Source organism: Halichoerus grypus, chromosome 2 (genome assembly GCF_964656455.1).
Source record: "Halichoerus grypus chromosome 2, mHalGry1.hap1.1, whole genome shotgun sequence".
Classification (NCBI taxonomy): Eukaryota; Metazoa; Chordata; class Mammalia; order Carnivora; family Phocidae; genus Halichoerus; species Halichoerus grypus.
In genome coordinates, this window is record NC_135713.1 from 68,236,353 (window position 1) to 68,259,326 (window position 22,974).

At 35.3% G+C, this 22,974-nt stretch overlaps 1 protein-coding gene across 6 annotated transcripts in view; it reads right to left on the minus strand.

The window, feature by feature from the left end:
- The window catches only part of FER (FER tyrosine kinase), a 418,533-nt gene that overhangs the window by 143,874 nt on the left and 251,685 nt on the right, over positions 1-22,974 (minus strand). For all 6 annotated transcript variants that reach the window (XM_036123015.2, XM_036123018.2, XM_078066948.1 and 3 more), the window contains 2 exons: positions 17,331-17,446; positions 14,742-14,836 (listed from right to left, as the gene is read on the minus strand). In XM_036123015.2, coding sequence (XP_035978908.1) covers positions 14,742-14,836; positions 17,331-17,446 — 211 coding nt within the window. The remainder of the gene's footprint in view (positions 1-14,741; positions 14,837-17,330; positions 17,447-22,974) is intronic.

Sequence of the window (22,974 nt, forward strand, 5' to 3'; positions counted from 1 at the left end):
TTGGCTATCTTCTTCCTCATATGCAATTTGGCTTATGTGAGGACATAAATCCTTACCCAACAAACCAAAACAGCCACAAAGGAAAAGAACTCTACACATAATTAACATAACTTAGCTGGGTATTATAAAGGTTCCAATTCAAAATTCAAAAATTCAAAAAAACTAATCTTTGGAAAATTACATACTGATTAAAAACTGAAAGCTGATGTTAGAGTATGTCTTGCTGAAATAGCTCCCAAATTGTTTTTCTAGGATTCTTTTCTGAAAATGCATTATAAAATAAAAATGCTTACAAACAGTATTATGCCCATAGATATATATGCCACTAAATGTGTTTATTTCACTAAATTAAATTCACTAAAACGTGACGATCTCAGGTAACTATTTTGTAACAAGGGAAGCGGTATTTTAAACTGAAAAAGAATATTCTTCCTTATTACAAAATATATTTATAGCAAGTTCCAACTATGATTAGTTTCCAATCATGACTGGTTTAGATGTTTCTAAGTGGTGAATAGGCACCTGTTAAAAATGCTAATAAGCAAAGACCAATTTCAAGATATTTTAGTCAAGGAATTATCTAGAAGGTAACATTAAAAAGTTAGGTACTTTCATATTTTCATACTGATTTATAGATCAGTTTTACAGCCAGGTATAATATAATATACTAGGCTTCCATAAAAAAAACAACAGGAAAATGGCAAGCAACAGTGTTAATGGAATAGCTATATTCTCTTACATTAAATTTTTCCCAAGTCTTAACTGATCAGAATTTTTGAAACTGCCTTTGCTTTAAGAAAGACCAAGGTAAGAGAGGTGAGAGATGATGAGAAATGAGAGATAGAGTGAATGATTTGGGAAGGGGAATATACAGAGGAGACACAGAAAAAGCTAGAACACTAATCATACATGTGGCATTGAGATGCTTAAAAACTGATTTTAGTTAAATTAGAAATATCTGGTTCAGCAAAAATTCAATTTGATATATTATATATATATATATAGAGAGAGAGACAGAGAGAGAGAGACAGAGAGACAGAGGGAGAGAATACTAAGAACAAGTCATCAACTCATTAATCTCATCTCTGTTTATACTTTCAGAGCATCATCGTGTGTTTTTAAATGAAGTTCTATGTTAAGATCAGTGAATACTTAGCACAGTAAATTTAAATTTGCCCCCATTTTACATCACTTAATCTATAATATACTGTATCTGAAGAAGAGTTTATGTCAGTGAGTCCAATTTACACTCAATAGGAGAACACATAAATCCCAAGGTTTATTTATGTTGAACTACTGTAAAAAGTTGGATCAGCACATTCTTGGAATTGTTTAACAGTCTAAGTTTATACCTGTCTTTGGATTATATAAAACAACTTCAATGTCCATTCTGCAATGAAATTGCAGTTGTCTAAAAAAATGAAGTAGAACAGATCGACTCTTTCACCTACCACATTTAAAAATGTTACGTCTTTAGCAACGTAGGTACTATTCAAATAGAAAAACCCATATGGCTCATCTTGCTGAAATGGATGACACACATACCTCAACATTATCTTGGAGATACAAGGACATTTTGAAAGATGCTTGACATCAACATCTTTCCTTTTGGCAAAAGCCTTGCCATCTTCCCTGGAATATTGCCAGAAACCATCCTAACTTGGACTAGAAAACTACTCTTCAGAGCTTAATCATTTCCCACCTCAACTATCAAAATTAAACTCTTCATAAATCTTATCTTCAGTACACTCAGTGGGTGGAGACAGTTCAGCCAAATCATTTCCTCCTCTAACCTTGTCTTATATACTCTGGCTTTCCATACATCCCCACACATTTCAGAAATTGTTACTTTATTCATTCCTCTCCATCTCTGACAGGTTTTAAGCTCTCCTAAGAGCTTGTTCTCCAAACCACCTGCTTAGTATCCACTTGTCTTCTAACTTTGACTTGTCTATCTCCTGTGATCAATTTCTGAGTTTCAACTGTGATTTGGCTTGAACGACTTTCCAAACTCTTTCCTATTACAGATAAGTACTTTTTTTTGTATTTCATCTCAATCAAATTTCCTTGCATATTCATAGTTAACTTCAGATAAAATGTTTGGTCCACTGAAAGGTGCTATCTGACATTCTACTGTATTTGCATACTTATTTTCCTGAAATGTAGAAGTTTTATATTTAAAAATATGAAGGAAAAACTTACTGACCGACACATTAATAGCACTCTTGTATTAAAATGTAATTGTTTGGTAATGCTCTAGTAGGAAGAAAAAGAAATGACGGTCTCAGATTAATTTTTAATTAGTTAATTAACATTTGCACAGAACAATCTCAGCCTAAATAAGTAACTAATAATGCTTTGAAAATACTGACAGTTTTCAAAGGTTGGATATTGTTTACTCTGAAGTATCTGGGCACCACAGGAATCTGATAGCTCACTGAACTGAAAATCCAATCTACCCTTAATGTTAGTCTCAACTCAGATGAATTAATTTAGTAGCAGATAGTATTTACTAAGAATTTAGAAAGTGTTGGGAACTGTGCCACATTCATTACACATATTATTTCATTTAATTTTGGAAACATTATTATTCTTATCCTTCATTTTATAAGTAAAGATGTTGAGGCTTACAGAGATTCAGTAACTTTCCTAAAGTCACACAGCTAAAAGTAAGAGAGTAGGAATATAAATTCACATATGGCTCCAAAGCCATAGTGGTCATATTTACCCCAGCTTCCAACTGAGAGTGAGAGTGCACTTTGAATTCCACTGAGCATTTCTTTTACTGTAATGCTATAGTGAATAACAGAACAGCTTTTACATATCAGTTGTGATAACTGATCACTGGGAAGTCTCAAACAGTTTGGGGTATTTTTCCCAATGAGCTTTCTTAAATAGTTCTCTAAAGAAATCCCGACTCCATAATCAAGTACACTACAATGATATTAATTCGGTAAAAGGGGACATTATATAGAGATAAGAATATTTTCTGATAGTCTTATTCATAAAGACTTAAATCTCTATTACTAAGCAGAGGGTATGCGGTTAAGTTGGCCATTTATAAACTCATCTCTTATATGGACCTGCTTTTATACAAAATACTGTTGAAGGCTTCTGGAAGCACAGGCTTCACAAGGAGCCAATAGCTTTTCTAGAGAAATCTCTTGAGTTCAGATTGGATGCTGCCTGAACTGCTGATCCAGAGATACGAAGTTTGGGAAATAGTCATGAATTTTATAACATACCTATTTAGATAGTCAAAGTAGAATTTACCTAAAATTTACCTCCACATGAGTAAACATGATGTACAAAAATTTTTCCTAAAGCACTCTTTGTGGTAGCAGATGACTAGAAAAACAGTTATCAAGCAGGGCATAAACATATGCAGGGACAGAAAAAGGGCTTTTCCTTGTGTTTCCTATGTACTCTCTGAAAGTAACACTTGAAGTTATTCCACCACCTACAACACAACTGTATCAGGAATTAAACTGAAAGTTGCTTACCCTGACCGATGAGGCCCTTCATCATTCTATCCTCCTGCTTTTTAACCTTATCTCCCAAGCTTGCCATGCCTCAGTCACTCTACCCTTCCTCCTGTTTCTCAAACACAAAATCCATTCCTGCTGACATCTTTGGCACTTGCTGTTCTTTGCCTTCCCCCAGCCAGTTGCAGAGGTGTGAACACAGATGTCACTTTTCCTCAAGTCTCAAATAATTTAGGGGCCACCTATTACCAACTCTGAGCAAATCTTTTTCTATAGCAAAGTTTGCAATAGTAAGTTTATTTCCAATTATTTTTAAAGATATCTCTCTCCCACCACTGAATTCAGGGAAGAAAGAGATCACCGATATATTTTTCACCAATGTTTATGTCATTGGAACATAGCTGGTGCTCAGTAAGTGCTTATCAAATAAAGTAGTTAATCCAAACCTCACAATAAATGGTTTATGAAGAATGACAAACCTTGAAGAATAACACATATATTTTTAAGTTTCAAAGTCACTTAATACAGGATGATACATGTTTCCAATAAAAATAGTAATTTGGGGGGGTCTATTTTTTTTTTGGTCAAAAATGACTAGTTTAGAATATTTTTGAAAGAATTCATCTACTCCAAATTACTGCCTCACTAGCTTAGAAATTCCAATTTAAAAAGAACTGAATATAAACTCTTAAAAGTAAATAATCTCTATGACCTAATATTTATAAATTGCATATATGATTACCTATTCTTTATGTTTAAAAAGCACACTGAAAGATGTAAAAAACTACAAGCCAGGTATCAAAGCCTTTCATTCTATTCAACACCTGAGACATGTTAGCTCTAAGAAGGGTTTCTTAATTTTAATAGCCAAGATAAAAAATTTAGAGATCCAACCACTTGCTGGTAGTACATATCATCTTAGAAGGTAACGTTTTTTGGAAGTCTTTATCAAGACTTGAAAATGTTCCCAATACTACCATGGACAGACTGATGTGTAATAGAAGGAAAAAGAAAAATCAAAGCGAAATAAACCAAAATCCTAAAAACCAGGTGCTAACCTGAAAATATTTAATATATGTAATCTCTTGAGATACAAAATTATTAAAGATGCTACATGAAGTCACTTCTTTAATCTTTGTTTGCTATAGAAAACCTGTCATCTTGAATGCAGATATTGTCAAATGTAATCCTGTTTTCTCAAGTTTGACACAGAAAAATTTAGGCAAACTTCTTCTTTCTAGCAAAGGTTACATTTTCTAGGTGTATTTATCAGATGCTCCATCTCAGGCCCAGCTGTGTCAGGTACTGAATCATATTCTTCTTCGTATTGAAATTCATGCCCATAAATAGGTACCAGTGACAATCTACTTCAGTTTTACAGAGAAGGACAAATGAAGGCAAATAAAGAACAGGAAAGTTCCACATACATAAAACCTTGTTATGACAGTTTCAAATATTATGTTCACATTTTCAATGACAAGAGGCTATACAATGCTTAATATAAAGTGCCATCTCTCAAGATGAATTTGTGAAGATGTTTTATGTTACACAGCATCTGAAAACCGAGTAAGGGAAAAAAGGATACCTAAATGAGAAGAGAGATATTAAATATGACCAGAAAACTAGTGAAGAAATGAGGAAAGAAAAATGCATAATGGATTTTCAGAAGTAATTAATTTGGCTGGTCATAAAATGAGCATTTAGCCAAGAAGATTGATTTCATCCTCAAAGTTTACTCAAATTTATGAAGGGTAAGGAAGAGAAGGCCAAACTATATACATTCCCATTCACTTGACACAACCAAACAAAGACCATGTGGCCAGAAAGCCTCAAAGATAGTATTTTCCATGGAATTTATCATAAACATGAAGCTCTCTGTACATTATTTACCCTTGAAAGATGATAAAGACAGCAAGAATCTCGCATGTGCAGTTCAAGGTAATCAGCACAAGAGGACTGCTGAATATGAAATACTTGTTACTGCGATCTACAAGGCTTTGCAGGATTTGAACCCCATCGCTTCTCTAACCTCATCTGCTACTATTCTCCCCTCACCCTTACTTCATCCCCACTGCTCTCTCTGCAGCTCTCAAGTCTGGAATGCCCATCCTCCAGATGTCTGTGTAGCTTGCTCTCCCCTTTTCATCAGCTTTGACTCAAATGCTCTGCTTTTACCGAACCTTCCCTGGACACTTTATGACTTCAACCTCCACCCCTCCCCAAAATTGCTATCTTCTTCCCTTTAGGCTTCCTATTTTCATGCCATTCAACATAATACATATTTTACTTATTTATCCAACATATTTCTTCCCTCACTAGAATGTAAGCTTCATGAGAAGAGGATTTGGGCTTTTTGTGGAGTCTTTTGGTCTGTTTTCTTCACTGTTGAATACCCAGTGCCTGGCATACATACTAGGCATGCAGTAACCGGCTGTTGAGCATGAGTGAATAACCTAAAAAGTCTAGATTTAAATGAGTAGCTATGAACAGAGTGATACACCTTCTCAAATATTAACGCATAAGGTTTTCACTTCTTCCACAAATTTAAGAAGAGTCCAGTGTTTGTCTGGCTATCATTTCTGAATACGAAGAATAACTTACAACTAGAAAGGGATAAAATTGACAAACTACAGTAAGAAGACAGCAGTGCAGTATCTTTGGCTAATGCTGACAAGAGGCATTTGTTTGCTTTCTACGTAAAATAGTCTGATATTTACAGTATTTCAGTGAAAGTAGAAAAAAACTCAAACATTCACTTCTCAACTTTCATCGTAAATAAAATGAGTATTTTTTAAGAACTTTGATTCAACCAATTTTCAGTTGTCTTTTAACCTTGGAAAAACAGTTTGTGCTCTTCACTGTTTTAATAACTGTTTTCCTTATAACCCTGATAATAGGAAAACAATCTCATACTAATAGCATTCAGATTCATATTCATTAGATAAGTTATAGGGGAAAACCTATTTATTTGTAAACACTAGATATTATATGTAAATTTTCATTTTTATTTCAGTTGAATTCTCCAGTTTTATTAGTCCTGTTCGTACTAATGTTTGCATCAAATATAAGTAGGCTTTTACTCTGGAAAACAGTATGGAGGTTCCTCAAAAAGTCAAAAATAGCGTTACCGTATGACCCAGCAATTGCACTACTGGGTATTTACCCCAAAGATACAAATGTAGTGATCCGAAGGGGTACGTGCACCCCAGTGTTTATAGCAGCAATGTCCACAATAGCCAAACTATGGAAAGAGCCAAGATGTCCATCAACAGATGAATGGATAAAGAGGATGTGGTGTATATATACAACAGATATTATGCAGCTATCAAAAACCCGATTATCTTGCCATTTGCAACCACGTGGATGGAACTAGAGGGTATTATGCTGAGCGAAATAAGTCAATCAGAGAAAGACATGTATCATATGATCTCACTGATATGAGAAATTCTTAATCTCAGGAAACAAACTGAGGGTTGCTGGAGTGGTGGGGGGTGGGAGCGATGGGGTGGCTGGGTGATGAACACTGGGGAGGGTATGTGCTATAGTGAGCGCTGTGAATTGTGTAAGACTGTTGAATCACAGACCTGTACCTCTGAAACAAATAATACATTATATGTTGGAAAAAAAAAAAAAAAGAAGCTAGTAGGAAGGGAAAAATGAAGGGGGGAGAAATCGGAGGGGGAGAAGAACCATGAGAGACTATGGACTCTGAGAAACAAACTGAGGGTTTTGGAGGGGAGGAGGTGGGGGGATGGGTTAGCCCGGTGATGGGTATTAAGGAGGGCACGTATTGCATGGAGCACTGGATTCACTGTTATACGCAAACAATGAATCATGGAACACTACATCAAAAACTAATGATGTAATGTATGGTGACTGACATAATAAAATTAATAAAAAATTTTAAAAAATATAAGTAGGCTTTTGATATTAAAGCAAATTTTCTTTCTTTTATTTTTTTAAGATTTTATTGATTTGAGAGAGAAAAAGAGCAAGAGCAGGGGGAAGGACAGAGAAAGGGGGAAGCAGAATTCCCGTATACAGAGCTCAATCCCAAGACCCTGGGATCCTGACCTGAGTGAAAGGCAGACGCTTAACCGACTGAGTTACCCAGGCGCCCCAAATTTTCTTATTTAACATATTACTTAGAACTTTACCTGAGAATTTTAATACATTGCCATGTATAGTAACAAAAACTTAAAATGATAAACAAACAAACAAGAAGAACAGTTAAAACTAATCAGTACCTTAAAGAACTGTTTATCCATGTGGAAGAAGGCATACGTATTCATTTCTCCTACACTTCCCTTTCCATCATTAAGGAACTTCAATTACCAGACAGTCCCTTTAAAAACCCAATCTAAGACAAGAATATAGTTCAGAACATGCTTTGTCCTGCTCACCAGGCCATCTGCCCCCTTGCGAGAGGTACTTAGAGGTATCGGCGCCATCAGATGCTTAGATGAGTAATATTGCTCAGATATACACAGTGCCTCTGTGGCTCAAATGTACCGTGAAAACTTACTGTTGTAACATGGCTTCCTTTTGCTCATTTCACTGATGAAAAGAAAAATCTGTACCCTTCTTTAGAGTCACTCAAGCCAAAAAGTAATACAGTAGTAACAGTTATTTTATTTTAGGTTTTATTTCTCATATCCTCCTTGTGGGTTCATGTTTTAGCATTCGGCTTCACCTCAGGAAAAGAATATCCACTACTAGAAGCAAGTGATATACTTGAAAAACAACAGGAAAATGCCAATACCATCTGTGCGGTTATTAATTTATGTCACGTGTAAATAAAGTAACTAATTTCAAAGGATGTTAGTGCTTTTAGCATCTGAAGAAATGGCCAATTTAAACTATCCCATCTGCGTTTGCTTTGGGATATTAGGCAGCAAATGAAACATAGGGGCAAACCAACCTATCATTTGGCTGGGAAAGAAATATCAATTTAGAGATGTTATCTTTTCAAAATGTTTTGGCAATGTTTTAAATTATATCAAACTATTATCTATAATATAAAATGGTAACAGAGAGCATTTATTTTTTCATTAATGTAATATGCTTGAATTATAAAATAAATGCCGAAGTTTAGATACATCAGTTAACATTTAAAAGTTACTCATTCTTCCCAACTGAAATTTGCAATGACTAATTATTACACTCAGACACATACCAAAGTTATTTTAAAAGAGAATTTTGTTAATATCTCCAAACGTAAGTCCATAAAATTAGGTTCTTCTGTGGTAATTTTTGTTAATTTTTATTAACAAAAAAATTCAGCCACTGAGTTGACATCTTATAATTTTTAGTAAAAAAAAATATTAATTTGAGAGTTACATGTTGTACCTTCCCTTCAGCTCAAAACTGCCTGCTGTGAAGTGATACTATTATACAACTGGCCGTGGGCTAGATGTATGTAAGACAGAGTACCAGCTCAGATTTTGAGGGCTCTCTTTTAGTGGATGTCAGGAGCCATTTTCCTTAACCATTTTTGGGCACAATTTACCCTTGCTACATTTATGATGAGTGAAACAAATGCCAGTCAAGTATCCAGAACCTTTGTTCCCAAGGAAGCAGGAACTCTCATTTCCAGCGACTACCATAAGAACCTTCCATAGCTATGGTGTCACGTAACTGAAATTGGTTCTGTTAAAATCACATACAGATAGGGGCACCTGGGTGACTCAGTTGGTTAAACATTGGGCTCAGTTTCTGCTGGGGTCATGATCTGCAGGGTGCTGAGATGGAGCCCTATGGGGGACTCCACGCTCTGCGGGGAGTCTGCTTGAGGATTCTCTCTCCCTCTGCCTCCCCCCACTCACATGCACGCTCTCTCTCTCTCTCAAATAAGAAAACAAAATCACATATATAAAATGTCATTATGAATCAGAGGGGTAAAAAATTTATTTTCTAGAAGAATTTAACATCCTAGCAAAAATTAGTGGAATTACTCTTATCAACTGAAATGATTTTATTTTGGGGGGTGCCTGGGTGGCTCAGTCATTCAGCGTCTGCCTTCGGCTCAGGTCATGATCCCAGGGTTCTGGGATGGAGCCCCTCATTGGCCTCTCTGCTCTGCGGGAAGCCTGCTTCTCTCTCTCTACTCCCCTGCTTGTGTTCCCTCTCTCGCTTTGTCTCTCTCTGTCAAATAAATAAATAGAATCTTTAAAAATAAATAAAAGTATTGAAATGATTTTATTTTTAAAGATTTTATTTATTTAAGAGTGAGAAAACATGAGTGGGGGGGCAGAGGGAGATGGAGAGGGAGAAGTAGGCTCCCCACTGAGCAGGGAGCAGGATGCTGGATGCTCTATGTTCAATCCCAGGACCCTGAGATCATGACCAGAGCTGATGTTTAACCAACTGAGCCACCCAGGCACCCCTCCATTTATTTTAGAGAGAGAAGGGGAGAGAGAAAGAGTGCACACAAGTTAACAGGGGGAGGGACAGGAAGAGGGAGAAAGAATCTAGAGCAGACCCTGTGCTGAATGCAGACCCTGAGACCACAACCCCAGCTGAAACCAAGAGTCAGTTGCCCAAAGGAGCCAGCTACCCAAGCACCCCACAAATGAATTTAAAGAAAAGAAATTCTGATGATGAAAATATTTCAACTTAGAAGTTAAAAATATGAGACCAAAAAAATCATGTTGAGATTTCTATGTCAAAAATCTCTAGACCACATAAACTATATGAGCTCAATTTTTTTTAAAGATTTTATTTATTTATTTCAGAGACAGACAGACAGAGTGCATGAGGCAGGGGGGCAGGGGTGTGCAGAAGAAGCAGAATCCCTTCTGAGCAGAGAGCCCAATACGGGGGTTCCATCCCAGAACCCTGGGATCGTGACCTGAGCACGCCTATGAGCTCATTTTTTTAAAAAACAGGTTATAGAGGGGAGATATATTTTGATGCTATCTAAAACCTGGTAAAAAAAATTCTTTAATAATTCTGAAAGTTTCAAATCCCGTAAGTCATTTTAAAATTAAGATAAATTTGAGGACTGCCAAAGGGCAGCATCTGTGTGAGCTAAGGCATGTAGCAGATGATTTAACATTCGATACCAGAAAGTTCTGAATTCAGAGAGAATATCCAGATCAGAAAGAAGGGGGCAATTACAAGTCTCTAGTGAAAGGAAGTGGAGACCGACATTTTTTAAGGCTTACTAAAATTAATCCCCTCTACTCAGGATCTGCAGAAACATTGTTACACTTAGAGGTTAAGGTGCTTGGTCTTCTCTTCATCCAGGAATTGGTGGCAGCCCTAAATGAATCACATATATGAAAATAAAGGACAGCTGCCTGGACCATAAATATTACGTTATGCTTGTCACTTAAAAAAAATTCTCTCACAGTTTCCTTCAATTTTGAAGAAAGATTTATTTATTTTTAGAGAGAAAGAGAGAGGGTGTGTGTGTGAGTGGGGAGGGGCAGTGAGCAAGGGAGAGAATCCCAAGCAGACTCCCTGCTGAGCACAGAGCCCTGTGCAGGGCTGGATCATATGACCCTGAGATCACGACCTGAGCCAAAATCAAGAGTCGGGTGCTTAACTGACTGAGGCACCCAGGAGTCCCTCATTTCAATTTCTAAGTAATAAACATGTTTGTAAAATAAAATGGAGTGGTACTTTTTTATTTTTTAGCATATTAGAGCTTTTTGTTTTATTTTTAGTTTTTCCTAGTGCCATTTAGAATTGCCTTTTGTTTGATTTTACTTATCCAGCAACCCATGAGCCAGCAAGTAAATAAAGTATTTGTAATTCAAAAGACGATTCAAATGAAGACAGGATCATCTTGGAGTATTCACTCTAAACCTGAATCCTCAAATGCTTCTAATCTCTTTAAACATTACTCTGGTTCAAGTATATTTCGGATTTATGATTTCAAAGGGCTCAGTTATCTGACGAGAACAGGAGCATATTAAGTCTCTGCATAATACAATTTTGAAATGGCATGCACATTAGACATTAAGCAGTTATTAAACCTTGCTTTTAACCTACCAGTTTTCTAAATCTTCCCTCCACAGCTTGATTCCCAGTAGAGAAAAAAAGTAACTCATACAAAAATTTTCCTGTTTACTGCAATAAGCTATTTAACTTATCTGTGCACAAGGCTGAGAAATTATGGAACAGGGATTAATGTATTTGCCCATAGGGGACCTTGCATAGATGGTTAGCCTGAATTTTCATTTGTATTTTCAATTCATATAAGGATTACATATTTTGACCCACTTATAAATTGAATGACATAACAAAGTAGAGCACTATTTTCCTACTTGCTGTTTAACTAATGCTGACAAGTTACTTTCAGCTCTTTGAACTTAATTTAGCTTATTTGTAAATGAAGATAACAATATAGCCTGGTAAAACAAATGAACTAATATTAAAGTGCTTTGACAACTATAAAATATTATGTAAGTGTAAAAAATTATATATTATGCTACTTTTATATGAATAAAAACTAGCTGGTTATTTCCTCATCATGCCTTTTATAAAGAGAGGAAAAAACAGAAAGATACTGTTTTGAAGTAGTCTGAGAATTGAGATTTCAAACTTAAGAAACACTTTCCTAACAATTAAAATAAAGTAATATAGGTTAGTGCTAAAATATACTTAATCTAGCCACTTGAGTTTTACATATTAAGGAAAGATTCTTGAAGGTTACATATAAAACATATCAGCAGAACAGTCACATATGATGGTGGAAAGAGAAGAACTGAAAACAAATGTTACACTTCCCAATTTGTTCTCAGTCATTCCCGGCTAGAACATCTAGGGTTAGGAGTAGAGTTAGGGGCAGGAACAAGGGCAGGTTTAGAGTCTGGGTTACAGTTTTGGCTAGATTACAGCAGGCATTTTAATTAATCACTTTTTTCTCTTAGCCTACTGGAAAATAATAAAATTTATGATGATGAGAACACAAAGTGGTCATGTGTGAATATAGAACGTGTATATATGTTTTTACATAAAATCACAGTTCATTACACCTTACAACAACCCTATTAATTTTACTTTACAGGCAAGAAAACTAAGGCACAGAAGAGTTAAGTAGGTTGAGCAAGGTCACACAACACTACCTGGCTCTTGGGCTTTTTTATTTTTTAAAAAGCCATATTGAAGTTCAGATTATATACATAAAATTTATCCAACTTAATATACAACTCAATTGAGTTTTGACAATTTTACAAGGTTCAACTGTCATTACAATCCAGTTGAGACATTTTCATCAGGCCAAAAAAACCTCTCATACCTATAAACAGCTGGCCTTTAAACAACAGGGCTTAGGAACATCAACCCCATCCCACTGGAAAATCCACTACTGATTTCCCAAGAACTACTAATAGCCTACTGTTGAGCAGAAGCCTTACTACCTTACTAATAACATACAGTTGATTAAGATATTTTACATGTTATATGTATCATATACTGTAGTTTTACAATAAAGCTAGAGAAAAAACTTAAGATCATAAGAAAAAATATGTTTACCATACTGTAAAAAACCTGCATAATAAATGGATCCACACAGTTCAAACCCATGTTGTTCAAGGATCAAGGGTATAGTCAATCCCATCAGAACCCCCAGCCCTAAAAAACCACAAATCCCCTTTACCTATAGATGTCTTCTCTGGGCATTTCATAGAAATGGAGTAATATCGACATGTAGTCTTTAGCACTGGACTTGTTTTAATTAGCATAAGGGTTTAGAGGCTCATGTGTACTGCAGTGTGTATGACCTCATTTCTCCTTATTGCCTAATGGTATCTTTTGTTGGGATATCCTGCATTGTATATCCATTTATCAGTTAATGGACATCTAGGTTATTTCTACTTTTCGGCTATTATAAATAATGCTGCTATGAACACCTGCATACATTTGTACTGACAAATATTTTCAGTTCTCTTGGGTAAATACCTAGGATTGAAACAGTTTACATGGGAAATTTATAACTTTTTGAGAAACTTTTCAATAAATAGCCAAAGTGGCTATTATTTTAAATTCCAGCAGTAATGTATGAGGGATTTGGTTTTTTCACACTCTCACTAACACTCACCAGAGCTCAAGAACTCCACCACTACCCTCTCCGGCCTTTCACTGACCACACGTGTGTCCCAGAATGTTGGACAGGAGAGAGGAAGAAGCTAAGTGAATGGAGAAGTAAGGGAGACAGAGATCCTTACACTTTTTCAAAGACAACCACATTGATTCCAACTGATGAACCTATATTGACCCATCAGGGCCCTCTGAGGTCCACAGTTTACATTATGATTCACTCTTGGTTTTTAGGTTCTATGAATCTGGACAATAATAAAATGGCATGTATTCACTATTATATGTGATGATGATGATCCTAAATCCTGCAGTTATATGGTAATATTAACAACTATATTGCAATAGCAAGCAAACCAATGCGATAAAATGGGAAGAACTATCCTTAATAGAAGAATCATGTTAGCAATATTTAATGGGCAATCTATACTAGCAGGTTTATTTAGTATATTGAAGTTAGAAATATTTTTCATGTTCCTTTAAATTTCTTTTAAAATAACCAAATACTTGTTAAAGCAAATCCTTGTCAAATATTAAATACTGTATTTATAAATTTTTACCAAAAATCAAATTTCACCTCTAATTATATTTTCTACCATAAGAGGATATACAGTGAAAGTAACTTAAGAAAATACTCTTATCAGTTCAAGGTTATCCTTGCTTGTTGGCAAAAGTGGTTAATCACAAGACCTAAGGACACTGAAAGTGACCAGAAAAAAATACAGGACAAATTCCTCAACAGATGACTTTTTTTCTTTGTTTGCTTATGAAAGACATTCATAGTTCATAAGGGATTTAAAACTCTATGGAATTTTATATACAGCCAAACAAGAGGATGTGCGGTATTATACTTGGAAAATAATGAACAAAATATAAGAGTACTACAATTGTTATAAAGCCAAACCAAGTAGACTATTTTTATAAACAGCTTTTCTAACAAAAACATACGTAACTATATTCCACGTGTAATCCCACTGTAATAATGTATCTCCTCTCAAAAAAAAAAAAAAAAAAAGGTTGGCTGACATTTTCTAGACAACAGCAAAGTAATACAGACTATAAAAATATCGAGCATATGTACAGCTTTGTCATCAGGAAAATGTTAAACAGAATTGTTGAGAACTTTACAAGGAGAAATCAAAGAGACTGAACATATAAAAATAATAAAACATGACATTAAAATGTCATCGAGGAAACCTCTAAAATCATTACCTGAAACCAGTTCCATAATGATGTAGATAGGCTGTCTTTGTGTGCAAACGCCTATAAGTTTGACAATATTGGGATGATCGTATTGCTTGAGAATTCTGAATGAGAGGAAAGTGTAAAAATAGTTACCATTTAAATACTAAAACATTAAATCATGAATAATGTGCCCAAGTAGAATATACTTTACTTGACATAATTCTCTTTTTTAAAACTTTAGTATGAAGCCAAATTATGATAAATGATGGGATGTACACAAAATTGGATAAATATTGGCAAACTACAGGTACAAATGAGTCAATTCTCCTTAATCCAATTCAATTTTCATTTAAAAATTACTGAATAAGTAACAACCATGCTAAGTATGAACAACTTACTTAGTCCCAAATACGTATAACTGCCTTTAAAGTATCTCGTTTTAGCTGCTACCACAAAAGGGTAACTGGTAAGTATTAATGGACCAAAAACTGTAAGCTGCTAGAGTGGCATCTCTTTGTTTTGCTGTTTTAGGACACACTTGATTGAAAATACATAAATAAGAATTCAATTCATATTGGTAAATGCTATAGGCTAATTATCTCATCAGATTTTATAAAATACTATCTTGATGAACATGATCAATTTCAAAATAGTAAAAACTCAAAAATTTTAAGAAAACTGGCTAAAGATTAAAAATAATTAAGTAGCAGTTTCAATATAGACTTAAGCTGAAGCAGAGGGGACTTTGCTTGGATAAAGACAAAATTTCATCCGAGGGCTATAAAAGTAGCATAGCCTCATCCATGGCACTCCAAGCATAAGTTAAAAATAAATTAGATTCCATTGTAGGCCTATTTACCCTGAATATTTCTGTTACCAAATTTTATTCCAGATTATCCTACTGACATAGTTATAAATTCACTCATATTTGAAAAATGCAGTTTTCTTTCCTAAGAGAATGAAAAAAAATAACTATTGGGAGAAAGATAAAACAGTTTAAATGTTTTGTACAAATCTAACTGAAGCAGAGATAACTCTAAGAAAAATGCTTTAGATTGAAAATATATGATTTATAAGGGAAAAGATAGAGTGGGAAAAATTCTAGAGATAAGGAAAATATCGTCACTAACTGGGAGCTTGCAACTTTTATGAGGAATTAAAAAAGAAGTCTTAGAATGTTTGAGTTTAATCCAAAATGTCATTTTCTTACGTTGGAAACTGCTTAGTAAAGAAAGTCCACAAAATAGCCAGGCTGAACTCAATATTAAGCATCTAAATATACAGCTCTATTGTCTATTTAATGATACTTGGGAGTTCCCATGGCTACAACTCTCCTTTTTAACCTAAAACTTCATAATTCCACTTTAGAAAATGGACTTTTCCACTTTAAGAAATTTAATACTTTATTTTGTAATAAAACAATCACAAATTAGAGAGCAAGAAAATGAACTATTTTTTCAAAATAATGTAAGCTATAACCTTGGACCTTAAGAATACCTATGAATAACTACACAATGAGCCTATGAATTTCTTTTGATAGCATGCCTTTATCACAGCATATTTTTGACCTTCCAATAATGTACCTTTAAAAAGTTTACAACTTTATTCTATGATATTTAATAAATGCATCCAACTAGGTTAATCCATTGTTATCAATATTAATTTTTAGATAATGAATGGAGAAATGTACATCAAAATGCTCCATCCTATGGCACTAGTTCTCTTGTTGCCATCATCTTGGTTCTCTGACAGCACTTTATAGGAACTTCAATTTTATACACTATGCCATGATAGAGACACACCTAAACACACGCACATGCACACGCACACGCACGCACACACACACTCCTTTCCCTTTCTCCCTTTACAACACAAATCTCTATGTATTCTCCTTCTTTCCCATCCATGTATCCATGCATCTCAGAATGAGAGTTCATCCTTACTCTGTCCAAAACATCTTTCCATTTTTTTGTGCTGTGTTGTATATACTGGATTTTACCACTAATAGAACCGTGTTAACCACATGCAATACAGGGATAGCAAGCTGGAACATTAAATTTTAGCCAATAATCCTAGAATATTAGAAAAGAAACAATGTGCAGATTTTGGAACAAATGCCCAACAATGAGTTGAAGAAGAAATTTGAGGTTCTCAGAAAAGAAAGTTAACAGCTCAGTAAAGACTATCAACTGAAAACATCTAAGGAAAGTTAGATAGATATAATTATATGTATCTAAATATATATACATAAATTATGTATTTGTATATAGAATATAGTAATATTTTTATTATAAAGACAATCACAACATTGCATATATACATGCCTATGTAATGTATGTGTGATAAAAGCAAAAAATACTGCAATATACCAATACTGAAGAATACTCACTGTTTTTTAGCATCTGGTTCTTTTGAGCGTGACTGTATAACTAATGTATAATCTAGCTCAAAAACAAACTTTTTGTTTCTACATTGTATAAGTGCTTACTTATGAGGGTTCTAAAAGTGCTTACCTCTATTTCAGTAAATCATAATTTAAGATAATTCTAAACATCACATTTAATGTTATAGTGTTACCTTATAAATACACATTTAATATAACTTTTGTAAACTCACTTGGCTTCTTGTAAAAATTTTATTTTCAGTTCCTGAGGAAGGTCTTCTTTACAGGTTTTAACAGCAACAGCAGTTTTATCCTTTAATATGCCCTTATATACTTCACCAAAATTTCCCTGAAAATACAAACACATTTTTTGTTTAGGATATAAAGCCACATCAATCTTTGCAAAATATAAGGAAAGCACATAATAATGAATTTTGAGTTCAAAGTATTCTGTTAGCTTTATTCAGAGTCTTAAGTGGAACTAAAGATTGGAAATGTTGCTCTTTCCAATTCCCCAACTTTAAAAATAGTACCCAACCCACCTACCATTTGGGGGATTGAAGCTGAGGAGAACCGAAAAAGAAAAAAGGGGAAAAAATTCCAAGAGACTTGGATAAAAGGAGAAACTCAAATTGAAGCCATCAGAAGTATTTAAGTTTCACGTCTCCTAGTGCTCTTTACCCCCAAGCTCTAAATTTTATTAGATTAAGAAGTTATCAATTAATGTTTCAAGATAAAGCAAAGACTTCATGAAGTGACTGTTGGTATGGATCCCCAAACCTGAATATCAGTTGAAGAGTGTCAGGAAATAAGGGAGAGGCAACAGAACCAGGCAGACCAAGGACTATCACCAGCCAACTGTAGATTGTCAATCTCAGAAAGGCACCGAGTTCAGAGAAGGTGCTTACCCAAATGCCAGTGTCACCCATGTTGAGTTTCTATCAAATGTATAAATCCGTAACTTCATGCTGTGGCTCTAACCTATTTTGACTTAACATGCCTTATTTCAACTTTGGAGTTGTTTGTTTTTTATTATTAATATAAAACCAAATATTACAAAGAAGATCTATAAAGTTAATACAACTATTTTTTAGTATTCAAGTTTTTATTTGTATATATATTGTTTACATAACTATAATCCTAACATGCAAGCCTTATAATAAGCTTCAATGCTATTGTTGAGCAAGAACTAACTGAACTAGGACTCTGCTAGTTATTGGGTTTGAGTTCTAAGTGCAATGTAACTTTTTTTTTTTAAGATTTACTTTCTTTAGATAGAGAGCGAGCGAGCACAGGCATACAAGCAGGGGGAGGGGCAGAGGGAGAGAATCTCAAGCAGATTCCCTGCTGACCGTGCAGCCCCAAGGTCATGACCTGAGCAGAAATCAAGAGTCAGATGCTGAACCAACTGAGCCACCCAGTTGCCCCGAGAGATTTAACTCTTAATCAATAGTTCAAGGTGTATAAATTTTATGTTAATAAATTTAAAATTACTAAAATATTTATTTCAATATATATTTTTGTATCTGTACATTTACATCTAATTTCTGTCAGCAGAAATTTTTTTTTTAATTTTTAAAATTCTAGTGTAGTTAACAGTGTTATGTTAGTTTCAGGTGTACAATGTAGTGATTCAGCAATTCCATACATTACTTAGTGCTCATCGTGGTCAGTGTACTCTTAATCTCCTTTGCCTAGATCACCTATCCCCTACTCACCTCCCTTCTGGTAACCATCTATTTGTTTTTTTATGATTAAGAATCTGTTTGTTTCAGTTTGCCTTTTCTTTTTCCTTTGTTCATTTGGTTTCTTAAATTCCACACATGAGTGAAATCATATGGTATTTATCTTTCTCTGACTTGCTTAGCATTATACCCTCAGGATCCATCCATGTTGTTGCAAATGGCAAGATTTCATTCTTTTTTATGGTTGAATAATATTCCATTGTATATATTTCCCACATCTTCTTTATCCATTCATCAGTCAATGGACACTTAGGTTGCTTCCATATCTTGGCTATTGTAAACAATGCTGCTATAAACACTGGGGTGCATGTATCCCTTTGAATCAGTATTTTTGCATTCTTTGGGTAAATTCTTTGGCTGGATTGTAGAGTAGTTCTATTTTGGAATTCATTCATTCTGAAATTCATGGTACATCATCATCAACATTTTATCTTCAATGTACTCTCTGGTGATTCTCTTCACCTTTTTGTTCTAACAAACTTGGCTCTCATCTGAGCTTTCAAATGGTGGCTGAGCTTCCTTTTGCCTTCTGAACTTAAGTGATGATTCCCCTGTCACCTTCCCTTCTCCCACTGCCCTGGAGATGATATAGAGTATTCAACTAGCTCCTTGTCACTGCTTTCAAACCATTTTCCCTCCTGCATTCCCCAAAACCAAACTCTGAAACTTTATCATTTGATTATATATCTACTTCCCTTACTGTAGCTACCAGCTACTGAATTTGAAAATATTTTCCTTTGGTTATTAACAATTTGAACTCCTAGAACACAGTACTCAGTATTACTCCTGCCTGTCTTAATTACTGTCAATTTCAGTAGACACTTAAAGTACCTTCCAACACTTCAAACCCTCAGTTTCTTGAACATCATTCTTCCAGTAGTCTTGTACTCCAACCTATTTTCTAGGATCATGCCTTAAACTTTGCCACTGCCGGGGCACCTGGGTGGCTCAGTTAAGCGTCTGACTCTGGATTTCAGCTCAGGTCATGATCTTGATCTTTTGAGATCAAGCCCCACGTTGGTCTCCATGCTGGACATGGAGCCTGCTTAAGATTCTCTCTCTCCCTCTGCCCCTTCCCCCCTCCAAATAAAAACAAAACAAAACAACTTTGCCACTGCCAATAATGTAACTCCCCTGTAATACCTCTTTTATTCATCCCATCTTCTGGCTGGCTTCTACATTTGTAGCTTACTTCCTCTAGTATCTAGACTCCAAAAATCCTTTGACTGTATGGGAATTTCCAAATCTTTAGATCATCCACTTTTATTATCCAACACCCCCTTAATGTCCTTTCTTCCTTGCTTATCCAGTTTAAATTCTATAGTCAGCAATTATAACTGCTTACCATACATTCTGAACTTCACTGTTCGTCTTCATCTATAAAACTCCCTTATCAAATCTACAATCCTGACTAAACTCAACACTCAGACTACTCTGCACCTATGCAGCTAAATGTGGCTGGAGAAAATCCACAACCTCACTGACTGGGTTCACTTTAAATTCATGGGCGCAACCCTCTAGAAGGCCCTTAATGTTGCTCCATCAATTCTCACCTCTCCCTCTAAAATAGTCTGTTTTTCACTAGATTATTCCCAACTGCAAACTACCATGCTGTTGTGTCTCTCAGGGTAAGCAGCAACACAATTCATGCTCTTGAAACTACCACCACGTATCTCTGCTTCCTTTTGCAACAAAGCTTCAAAGAGTTTCATCCTTGCTATCTCTAATTCCTCTCCTCCCATTCTCTCTTCATCTATTCCAATCTAGCTTTCCACTAAAGCACTCCCAGGAAGCTGCTCAGCCAAATCAGCAGTGGCCATATCGTTACTAAATTCAATGGTTAATTCCCAGTCATCATCTCATTTGACCTATCAGCAAAATCTAACACCATTGATCACTCTGTTTTCCTTGATATACTCTCTTCTCTTGGCTTCCAAGACATCCTATCTTCTGGTTTTTTATCTATGTGATTGATTTCTCTTTCTCAGCCTCTTCTGATGTTTGCTTCTCTTGTCTGAAGCCTATTATTATAGTAACTGGAGTTCAGTCTCCATTTTCTGAGAGAGACCCACTCCATTACTGAACTCATCTGGTCTTATGGCTTTAAATGCCATCTATAGGGGCGCCTGAGTGGCTCAGATGGTTAAGCCTCAGATGGTCTGCCTTCAGCTCAGGTCATGATCTCAGGGTCCTGGGATTGAGCCCTGTATCGGGCTCTAGGCTCATTGAGGAATCTGCTTCTCCCTCTCTCTCTCTGCCTCTCTCCCCTGCTCATTCTTTCTCTCTCTCTCCCTCTCTCTCTCTGTCTCAAATGAATAAATAAAAATTCTATATGTGGTATATATATCCAAGGTAATGTTATTCAACCATGAGAAAGCAGGACATCCTGCCATTTGCAGTAACACAGATAAAACTTGAGCACATTATGGTAAGTCAGACAAATATATATACTACCACATTTATGAAATCTAAAAGCCATATGCATAAAAACAGAGAGTAAAATGGAGGTTATAGAGGATGGGTAAGGGGAGCAGATAGGACTGATATTGTCTAAGGGTACAAACTAAACTTTTGAGAAGTAAGCACTAGAAATCTAATGCACAAGATAGTGAATATAAACAATATTATATTATAATCAAACTTGCTAAGTGGCTACAACTTTTCAACCACAAAAAAGAAAGGATAATTACATAATGTGCTAGAGACCCTAACTACCACTACAACGGCAATCACGTTACTATATATAAATGTATCAATTTAATATATTGTGCACCTTAAATGTACATGTTATATGTCAAACATATTCCAATGAAAAATCTTAAATAACATCTATATATAACTACCAAATATACACGCTACAACTGCAAATTTGTACTTTTGATCCAGACCTCTTTTTTAAACTCCAGACTTGAGAGCCAGCTATCTTCCCAACCTCTCCATTTGGCAGTCAAACAGACAAAACTTAATACATCCAAAACCTAATTCCTAAATTTATTCCCCCAAAACTTGCTGCACCTACACTGACTTCCCCTTCTCTCATGCTCCACATAGACTCCATCAGGATATTCAGTTGGTTCAACAGTAAAAATGTAACCAGAACCCACAAGTTTCCACCACCCCCCCTGCTACCAACCTGATCTAGCAACCATCATCTATTAGTTAGGTAAGGGTAATTGCCTCCTAACCTTCCAACCTGTCAGCCTATACTCAATACAACAGCCACAGTGATCTTTTTAGTAAGTAAGATCATGCCACCCCTCCACTCAAAGTCATCCACCAGCTCATCTTTTCATACATAATCAAAGCCAAAGCAATTATAATGGCCTGTAAGGTTCTACATGATTTACACCCTCACCGCCTCACCCACTTCCTGTCCTATCACATTCCTCCCTGCTTACTGAACTCAGTTACAGCCAAATTGTCTGTCTTGCTCTTCAAAGAAAATTTGCATTGGTTACTCCCTTCTCCTAGAACCCTCTTTCTCAGATGTCCTCATGACTAAAATCCCTCCAAGTGTTTATACAAAAGTACAAAATTTTAATAAAGCATACCCAGATCTCCCTATTAAAAATTCCAACCCTGGCCAACAGCACCTCCCAACTTCCCTATATTTTTCACAGGACTTAGTCCTCTAATGTTATAAAATTTGGCTATTTATTGTTTATTATTTATCGATCTTCCCCTGATAGATAGAATATAAGCTCCATAAGGGCAAAGATATTTGTCTCCTTTGTTGGCTGATGTATCCTGAGTGTCTAGAAGAGAGCCTGGCACTAAGGAGACATTCCATAAATATTTCAGGAGTGAATAAAATATTTCTTGAATACCAAATATATTATCAAGTACAGTCTAATTATATATTGCTGAATAAAAAAGTTAAGAGTTCCTATCTCAATCTCCTATTACTACTCAATTCCAAAGTCTGTCAGTATAGAAACCATGACTAATTCTTTTTACCTCATGCACTCTCAAGGAGTATACTGTAAATATTTATTAAGACTAGGTAATGAAAAGATTGAATCATACATCAGTTTATACTCAAAATATTAGCTGAAATTAAGCTATACAGTGTCTCTAAAGTTGCAGTCTTATTAAAAATGATTAAATTTATTTAAAATGACCTCATGCTACT